Genomic DNA, 10,569 nt, shown 5'->3' on the forward strand with positions numbered 1-10,569 from the left:
ACGTTGAGTTTTATTATTAGTCTTGCAAATTTTTATAGGAATAGCGAAAACATTTTGGCCACGCCCACACTATTAAAATGTTGTTTGACTTATTTTCATTTTAATATTTTTCTTGCCTATTTCATCGATTTGCCATAGACAAATTTTTGAATGGGTATCTGATAGTTTAGAAAATCCACGTTTAGCCAATGAGCTTTTTCAATAACTTTTGAATTAATAACACTTATTGATTAAATAATATTCTTGGTTTATTGTAGTTTATTAGACAGCAAAAGGGACAAACCAACGCTATAACGTTTGTATGCAAGTGGAGTATGTAGACGACTGAGATTAAACATGCGTTAGGCTCTCCGAACGCTACAAAGATGAGCTTAAACATAAGAATGTATACGTTTGTATACGTTTGTTTAGATAAAAAAACAGATAAATGAGCATACTCCCCCGTTGGAAGGCAGGCTTCAACAGTGTCCTTAAGGGGCAGCAGGGACAGCTTGTTTGCTGCACGTCAGCACGGCAGCTCGAGAGACACCATATATACCGGGTATCAGCTGAATCACTCTACCTAGTTGCCACCTCATTGGGGGTAGATTCTTGTCCTTGACAAGAACTTCTTGTGATCGCTTTTGCCGTGGATCTCTGCGTTGCTCAGTTCAACACTTGCTGACTGATATCATTCTGCGTCCTGCGCCTTCTTACTGACCGGTAACCTTTCGACTGGTGCGCGTCTATCACTCTCGGATTGACTATTCACGGCGCTCCTCGCATAGGCAGCTTCCTCGTTTATTATTGATACCTATTGTTCTCACTATCGATCGAACACCGCTATCGCAGCGCCCACATCCCGATATGTCACACATGTAGTTCCGGTGTTGCAGCTTAATGAAGGTAAATTTTGCGGTTTTTGACGAAAATTTTCGCAGTATTAATTTATCCTTTTTTTTCGCCTTTCAGCTCCACCTTTTCATGGATGGGCCTGCAGCGGTACCGCTGGCCGTCGCTTGTCCCAGTGGTCCTTGTCTCGTCTGCTTCTCGGCCTCCTCGACCACTGGGAGCGGTCACTCCTCCTGTGGCAGCTCCCTCCACAGCTGCTCGTCAAGCGACTCCTGCTTTCATGCGCGACGTGCGCCGGGTCCACTTCCCTGGATTGCTGCCGCTCGGACCGGGGCCACTCCCCAGCCTGGTGCGGTGGTGACCGTGGTGGTGGTGGTGTCGGCGTGCGTGGTGGCGGCGGTGTCCTCTTCCTCCTGCAGTCGAGCCAAGCTCTCGTGCTCTCTCCTTCCACCTTGTACGTGCCTCCCACGCAACTGTGTGTGTTAGCCGTTAACAGTTCTTGCGGCTTTGTGCCCTCCCTCCTCTTGCGGCTGCCTTCCCGCCGTTCATGTCCGAACTCCTGGGCTTCGGATCTGCTTCCACTGGCCTCCGACATGCTGGTAAGGTCTTGGTTCCCCCACTTCCGGCCGGTCTCCTTCCGTACACTCTCTCTGTATCGCCTCTATTATGCCGACCATTTCGGGCTCGTCTGTGGTCTGTTCGATGAATGACAGCGTTTTCCTCATTTCCTCGACCAAACTCTCCAGCTTTATCCCTAGGGCACTTGCTATGGCAGAAAAGACATCATCAGGCTGTATAGCCACGACTTCCCCATCATCTTCTCTGTTCTTTTGGCCAGGACAATCACGGTTGGGCGTCAGATGTAACAAACTGCTTTTCTAGTTCCTGCCCGCAAAGAATTGCAACGGCTAGCTTAGAGAGTTTGTTTGTTCGTCCCGACCAAAGACAAGAAAGATTTTCCGATAGGAATAGCATTATTTAATACCAATATCACTTCGACAATGGTCCTCGTTGTCGGATGCGCGGCGTCGCTCCTTCGTCGTCCTTCTTCCGTCGTACCGCGTCGTCCTCCTGCGCGTTATCGCTGACTGCTCACTTATCGTTCACTTATCCGATCTCACGTGCGGATTTCTTGTTGACACCCCGGTATAGCTCTTCGCGTGTTCTCTGTGACTGCCCCGAGCAGCGATTGCACCCTCGCGGGAATTTCCCCTTTTGCGCACGGCGCACGGCGCTCCAACCCATGTCTCGTTAATTCACGGTGCGTCCTCTTTGTGCTCGTCCTATTGACCCTATTAGAAAGGACGGTATCAAGACCAGGAACTTGCATAGCACAGAGGGAAAAGCACCCTTGGAGAGAATGTCGGATCATAGTTCCAAACCATGGAAGTAGTCAGCAAACATTGAATCTCAAGGGTTCGCTACGAATCTAGGACAACGCCACAGTCGAGTCATTCCAACAGTGATATGGCCGTTAAATATTTTCTAGCTATTTTTCTAGTCTAGCTAAGAGATCTGCACCACAAAGTTCTAGCTTAGGAACAGCAATGGTCTTTAATGGAGCAACACGAGATTTTGAGCAAAGTAACTGGCTGGAACGCTGTTCTTATTTGGATTTTAGTCCAAAACAAAACGCGGGAATTCAACGCGACAAGCTGGTGCAGCTCCCAGGATAAATTTCCCAGAATGATTTTACACTTTAAGATTACAGGCCGAACCAGCCCTAAGAGATCGTAAAACTTCGCAATTATGGGTAATACAGAGCGCCTATATGGGGTCGATGTTGTCTGCAGAACACCAAATAAGAACATCAAATGATTAGGTATACGATCCCAAGAGAGACCCAAATTCGTGGCTTTTATTTTAAGGTTAATTCAACGCTGTTCTTATTTGGATTTTAGTCCAAAACAAAACGCGGGAATTCAACGCGACAAGCTGGTGCAGCTCCCAGGATAAATTTCCCAGAATGATTTTACACTTTAAGATTACAGGCCGAACCAGCCCTAAGAGATCGTAAAACTTCGCAATTATGGGTAATACAGAGCGCCTATATGGGGTCGATGTTGTCTGCAGAACACCAAATAAGAACATCAAATGATTAGGTATACGATCCCAAGAGAGACCCAAATTCGTGGCTTTTATTTTAAGGTTAATTGAACATGTAGTCCCATCGCAACTAAAACTAGAACTCAGTACGACAAGAAGATGCTCAAGACTCCGGAATTTTATAGACAATTTATACGTATTTTTGTTTACACTTAATTCCTATGCATAATTAAAATAATAGGTCAAATTAAAAATAAAATACAATAATATTTAATGTTTCATTAATGAAACGTTAAAAAAGGTCATTAGAAATCCCTAAAGGAGCGATGAATGAGTGAAGAACACCGTAGAAAAGACGGTTAAACGGTAATAAAATAGGGATGATTTGCCAGTTAAAATGTGCATCAAAAGCGGAAATTAATACAGATGATTTTGCGCTCTTTTAGCGGTGTTTATGTGATGTTTTTCTTAGTGATGATTTCCCAAAATATGCCAATGTTAAAAGCATTTAAAAAAAATTGAGCGGTGATTAAGCGATCAAAATTTTTATTATTTATGATACACTTATGTAAGGTTGATGAATGGAAATGCAGGGTAGCGTAACGGGTAAACAATACATGAAAGTTCTTAATATTTATTTATTCTATAAATAAATAAGTCTGTCAGTAGATCTATCGAAATGTACTCCACATTTTTGCATGACAGTCGACAGTGTGCCGAGAACTTATTGAGGACGAACTAAAAGAGGCTTGATCCCGTACTATGACACGCCTTTGGAAGTTGCTTTGTGCTGGCAGATTGTGGATCGATAAACACGATAAAACCCTGTTAAAGGTTTGCTATATCATATCCTGAATTGTATTGAAATCCACCGATTGAGTTCGACGCGTATCGATGGTTCGGACTACCTAATGGTCTACCTGAACGGGTCCTACCACGATGGTGTCTATTAGAACTACGGTTTTCGGTACTCTGGCTAGCATCTAACGAAGGAGCCCCACTTGTATTTTAAAGTGTGTGTTGGCTATATTACCTTCTTCTAACTAAGCCAGGGCTCAGTACGGTCGGTGCAAGTAATTGGTCCCCACGGACTTGCAAACAGTTTTCAACCATTCTTATATCTTTTCTGTGAATAGTAGCATGACAAGAATAACACCAAGAGTTCTCTGTTAGCCATGCCTCTACACAATTTGTCTGAAAGACATGTTTGCACGCTAAATGATAACAAGGATTGGTGTATGGATAACCCCGTTGATCAAAGAGGTTTCAATTATTCTCCATAATACCTGTAGAAGACGTTTTAGGAGACATAAAAACTACTTGCATGTCTGGTCTGGTCTGGTCATCTTTTGTTGTATTATACTTTTTTCCTTCATTTTTACATTTAATGGCAACTAACTAAAATCGGGAAGTTTATTAGTCCGCCGTATCTAGGATTTCCGTATCTACATGATTGCACCGAAAGAGTTGAATAACTTTCTACAGGTTTTTATTCGGCAAGTGAAAGCATTAAGTTGTATTATCACAAGTTCCAGACAACAGGTACTTATAGAGCGTATAGTTAAAGGCACCTCGCCATTCACATAGCTATCAGATGTATTTTTGAAGATTTGCAACAGTAGCGCCTTGCGAAAACAAATATAATTATATTTTTTTGTATTATATATATTATAATAAATTATTATATTAAGCTGAGCGATCATTAAGTATTGATATCCGGTCAGAGTCAAATCATTAATTTTCACTAATAAGTGCTCGCCCTTTTTGATCAAAAATAGATACACATGATATCTGTATAGCTCATGTTATATTATTTGCATCTTTTGATGTAGCATAACCTTTAAAATTTCGCGGTTTTATATTCGCGTCTGAATAGCACCGTCGTAGGCCTTATTAAGGATCGCGTTTTTCTCTCTGAAATGCGATAGTAAGATCAAGCAGGTAACTACTTCAGTATCTTTGGGATATCCCTGAAATGAAAATTAGTAAATCTATTGTAAGGAGTCTTAAAACTCTCCACAAATCCGGGTGCAGGGGAGCGGCCTAGCAACAGCGAAGACGGCTGGAATACGAGAGGAGTCAAGGACGCCCAGGACGAACGGAAAATAATGGACCTTGGACCCCGGCAAAGCGGAGAGACCGTGAACTAACGGTACCGTGCTGGACCTTGGACTCCAGCCGGCCAAGGGGACAGAGGTCGAACGGTAACGGTGTGGACTTTGGACGTGCACAAATAGGGCGCACCATGTATGACTATGTGCGTGCCTAACGGGACATGGATTGGACTATGTACCCGAGCAGGCCGTGCGCAAACGCAAAAACGCAGGACGCAGAATGATATCAGTCAAACAATAGAATTGTCTTGCTTGTATGAGTAAAAAAAAACAAAGGAGATCGTGTGTATGTGTGCGTCCTTGTGCTAGAAGACAATTTTAGGGCCGAAATCAATTTTGATCTAAGAAACGAATTTGATTAATGTTTTGGTCAGTTTCGATTCGTAACTATTATGGTTTGAAAGAAGTTTTTTATACCCGTTACTCGTAGAGCTTTTCTCACCACCCATAATTGCGCGCTTTTTTAAAAATATCAAAATAAAATATAAAAAAATAATTTAAGTGAATCTTATTTGCATTTTAAATACTGAAAATTGGTAATTTTTATACTAGTAATTTGACTAATTAACTATAGTAAATAATTAAAATGTATATGAAGTAAATTATTAAAACTACTGTAATTTAAAACAAAGAATTTTCAAAAAAAAAAGAAATTACATTTAAAATATTTCATAAAAATAATTCATAAACTAAAATATTAATTATAAAATAAATAAAAATATGGAAACTCTTTATTGCAAAATTGATTTCATTGACGCACGAAGTGCGGACATAAGCACCGAAGAATCATTGACGTCTTATATTTTTCACACGTCGCACGCTGAATACTCTAACGAAAACTATTCTAATATAAAATCATATTTGAAAATTATTATGCATTATTAGGTACATAGATTGTGCTATTATTATTTCTATGTTGAATTTAAATAATTGTTATGTTAAGGCAATGCAAAACTAGAGTTTTTATGTGGTGGCAATTTATAAAAAATAATATAGATTTAAAGTCTAAGAACTTCTAAAATGAAGGGCATATTTTGTCATTTTTACAATGCTTGTGCATACGTGTGCACCAATACAGTGGTCAGCTGTCGCTGTATGCGTACAAGAGAGCTGCTGGCTCTAGAGCTCTCCGCTCTCTGGCTTTTGAGAGAGAGCCTGGAGCCAGTTCTAAGGCAAAAAAAACGTATGGCGTTACGCATCTTGTTATTTTAATGTCTGTGGTTACACTATACCACTGAATGTTGTAATCGTGTTGCGGTTGCCACACGCTGGGCGCCAAAGGTTATGTAATGGCTCATTTAAAATGAGAATCCTCGACACTACTTCTAATATAATACTTCTATACGACTTCTACTTAGATAGGAAGAATGGCGGGTGGAATCCTCTGGTCCCTTAGCTTTTTTGGCGATGGGGTGGTATGTACTTTAATTTATAGGATTTTTTAACGACTGCGGCAAGACAACTGTAGCAAGGTTTTTGATGTAATATAAAACTCGCTTTGTTACCCAACCCAACCATTATCTTTGCGATTCGAAGATTCCCCAAAGACACTTCCGGTTTAAGTTAAGTTGCCATGTCAATTCAGAAAAACTACAGGTCAAGTAATACATGATTTCTTTAAGTTAGAATTACACGTCAACTGGTGCAGATGAACTGATTTTTGTAGCTTTTCCACTGCTATGTACGTATACATATCCACGGATTGGGTGTCCAAATAGTGGATCGAGTCTAAGGGAAGGCTTATTTCTAATAGCTCACGGAAAGATAGCTGTTCCACATATTAGTAGCCATGGATTTTCCTATGCCGGAATAATAAACCTGACTGGTGTTTGGAAGCTGGCCCGTATACGAAGGGGGCCGGTGGCCAAATAAAACTAGACACAGCCGAAAGAGCGGGTTTCATTCGGCTTCCTGATGAAGGAAAATTTATGGGAGATTGACTGCCTGTTTCCTTCCGAGGTGGTTTCGTACCGTTGTTGGTGATCCAAGGTGAAAATAAGATGCCACATATAATTTGAGACAATTTGTTTTTCTTTCTAGTGCAAGAACAGATCACTTTATACCTATTTTCAAGGGTGTGACGATGCTAGTCAGTAGCTGCATGTATCCTCCAACTCTATTAAGAGGACTTGCACCAAGATATAGCACCAAGAAATTATACAAATTGTGGACCTTGTATTGTATTAAAATTCTGCTCGAATTTTTTTTTGAGCAAATTTATTATTTTAAAGGAAATTGGTTTCGCGCGCAGGTTACGAATATTGGCCTGAATGTCTCTTCGCACCAGAGCTAAATTATCCGATCGAAATAGGTACTATCGGTTCCCCCAATAGGGGTAATATACGAATGTACAAAAATGTATTTTAATGTCGGAAAATTTATCTGGGCTATTCGTAAATTTAGCTTTTAATGCAGTGTATGTGTCGTCTTGAAAATCTTCCTAGCGAAGGTGTAATATAGGGGAGATGTCCAATGCATTTATTTCGTGTTCAGATAGTCTAGATAAGGCGTCAGGGAAATGATCTTTTATTTTTCGATGCGTGAAGGTAAATTTAAACTGTTGCTATAAAAATTCCACCTAGCAAGTGTTCCAGAGTGTTTGGGATCTTGCCAATACATGAGATTTTTGCTGGGTCGGTACAATTATCTTCACTACCAATGAATTACTCCTGTTTCATGTTTCCACGCCCACTGTAACGCCCACAAATCGCCCAACACTGCCACGTCCACACTTTTGAATAATAATTTGATAGTTTTTAATTTTTGTATTAGTATTGCAAATTTCTATCGATCTGCAGAAAAACTTTTTGCCACGCCCACCCTAACGCCCACAAACGAACCAAAACTAAATTGTTCTCGATTTGCAAAAAATCTTTGTGACACGTCGACTTTAACGCCCACAAACTGCCAATAACGGTCAGTGTTGAAATTTCTATTCGCACCTCCACTAGCTGAGTAACGGGTATCAGGGGAACTCGACTATAGCTTTCTCTCTTGTTTTTTGTCTGTTGTTGTTGAGTAAGATGATCCGTGTTGTCTATAATCTGCTACCCGAGACTGGACAATAGTTGCTATATCTGCAGCCGATGCAGAGGTGGGTGCTTTATGTAGCTCTGCTGAATAGCTTAAGTGTAGGAACTATTGAAAAATGGGTTGTATCAGGGAGAACTGCTGATCGTCTTCTGCTACGGCTGTGGTAGACCAGACACCTACAAGCCGCAATCTCAAAACTGCCTTCAAAAGCAATCGGAAAACCGATCTAAATCTAACTCGAAAGACCACATTAAAACTGCCAACGATGGCCAACGTCATTGGGGTGAAACACTATGCTGAAGTAAAAAATCGTCCATTTCAGGATATAAAGCCGCCACGCAATAAGCGCACCATTATATTAATTACAAATTTCCACTATTATTAACAAGTCAAATGATTTGCGACCTGGAGTTCGGCCTATGTAATGCGCCGTGCCCGATGTATTGCTAATGGGATAAGATAATAGCAGAAGACCTCCGCTATTGTCTTTGGATACCTAGACGAATTTTGCATTGTCGGAAGATTTTAAGTCTCATTTGCTCGTATTTATTTGATTGACCCAGGAATTCCGCATAGCTATTTTTATTGTACGCTGTATGCTTAATCTAAAAAAAAAAGGTTTTTAACGTATTAACAAATGTATTTTATAGTGTAAATAATGTAAATAATGTAAATATTATAAGTTGAAAATAAGGTAACACTGTAACTATCGATAAGAAGGGCACTCGATATATTATAATCGACGGTGCACGATCGAAGGAGTACGGGCACTCTCTCGAGAAGGCGCCAGACGAACGGAAGTGTGAAGATCAGAAAATAAGATAAAAATAAAGATTTTACATACCAGGTGTGGGGTCAAGGGCCGTATAAAATAGAGCGCCTTTGTTATGAGATATAGTGAAATATTAAAAAGAACGAGACCTGAGCTGAAAGTTATTCTAGAGCGAGAGAACGTGTTTTTCCAAGAAGACGCCACCATATATCAACTCCGTGCAGCGGCGAAAACCATTATGGACAATAAGAAAGCAAACGAACGGGAGAAGCTGAACATGGAGGAGTCAAACCTAGAGCATTTGGAACTGGATAAGCTAAACCTGGAGGAGCTGAATATAGATAAAACCTCGCCCAAAGTAGCCGAAAGTTCGAGATCGGGCTGCGACGCTGGTGTTAGTTGCGAAATTGAACATGAGCAAGAAGGAGACGGCGATAGTGTGTTGGCGAGTAGTGACGAAGTGGCGCCGTCTGGAGAAGTTCCTGGTAGTGCAGCTGCGAACGTGCAGCGTCGTGTTCGAGTGGCGGCGTATGATGAAATTCTGGAAGGTTCTGATGTGGCGGCTGCGAACGTGCAGCGTCGTGATCGAGTGATGGCGGTCGTCGAGGCAGAAATACAACATTTGCAGCAAGTTGAAAAGCTGTACGCTGCGCGCAAACGAGTGGCTGATTTAGAAAACGCGTTGGGCCAAAATAAATCAGCTCAAGAAGACAACATTGATATGAGTGATTTGGATGCCCTAATTCAATCGTTTTCTGGAGACAATGGTTACCCTGTGCTTCGTTGGATCGACGACTTTTCGAATATAATGGATATATATTGCGTGCCGGAGAAAAAACGTTTTATCTTCGCCAAACGTTTACTGTCTGGATCAGCAAGAGTGTTTATGAACGAAACGGCAGCTTTTGATTGGCCGAGTCTGCGAGTAGAGCTGATAGCCGTTTTTGACCTCAAGATTACTGCATTCGATGTGTTCAAGCAACTGGAAGCCAGGAAGAAGTTACCTGACGAGGGTGCTCTCCAGTATTTTTTCTCCATGTGCGGCATTGCGCGACAAGTAGAGTCGGCACAAGAAGATATTATTCTATTCATCGTAAAAGGCTTGGGAGATGAATCCGGAGATGCGTCTGCAATGGCTTATTGTAGTTCTTTGGAGGAGTTGCGAAACAAAATTATGATCTACGACAAATTCAAGAAGATGACGGCCCAAATTTCAAAGTCGGCGGAGAAAACAAAAGTGGTGACGCCCCAAGTCCGTGTGTCCATGCCCGATAACATTCGTTGCTACAATTGTAGGCAAATGGGACACATGGCTAGAGAGTGCAAACAACCGAAGAGGCCGGAGGGGGCCTGTTTCAAGTGCTTTAGCGTGGATCATAAGTACCAGCAATGCCCCGAGCGGAGGGTGTCAACCAGGCCGGCAGTGCTGCAGGATGAGGAGAAGTCTGGATCAGAGATCTTGGCAGCGATCCAAAAAATCGAGATCTGAGGTTTGCGAGGTGAAAAGGGAAAATATATTTCTATCTTAAGTCTATTTGATACCGGCAGCCCGGTAAGCTTAATTCGTAAGTCATTATTTCCGAAAAATATTGTTTTAAGTTCAAAGAAATCGAAGTACTCTGGTTTAGGGGGACCTAAAATTTTGATTTGGGGCATTTTGAATGCCTCTGTTAAGTTTTATGCGAAAACATATTTTATCCTCTTAAATATAGTTGATGACAAAATATTACCACTCCCTGTATTAATTGGTCGAGACGCACTGAAGGTAATGAA

At 41.3% G+C, this 10,569-nt stretch overlaps 1 protein-coding gene across 1 annotated transcript; it reads left to right on the plus strand.

Moving 5' to 3' along the window:
• Window positions 1–8,794: 8,794 nt before the first annotated feature.
• On the plus strand, window positions 8,795–10,231 carry LOC120445467. The gene is made up of 2 exons (XM_039625913.2): window positions 8,795–10,033; window positions 10,093–10,231. The coding sequence occupies exons 1-2, from the start codon at window positions 8,912–8,914 to the stop codon at window positions 10,111–10,113; spliced, it is 1,143 nt and encodes a 380-aa protein (XP_039481847.1). The 5' UTR covers window positions 8,795–8,911; the 3' UTR covers window positions 10,114–10,231.
• Window positions 10,232–10,569: the final 338 nt, after the last annotated feature.

Source organism: Drosophila santomea, chromosome 2R (assembly GCF_016746245.2).
Source record: "Drosophila santomea strain STO CAGO 1482 chromosome 2R, Prin_Dsan_1.1, whole genome shotgun sequence".
Taxonomy (NCBI): Eukaryota; Metazoa; Arthropoda; class Insecta; order Diptera; family Drosophilidae; genus Drosophila; species Drosophila santomea.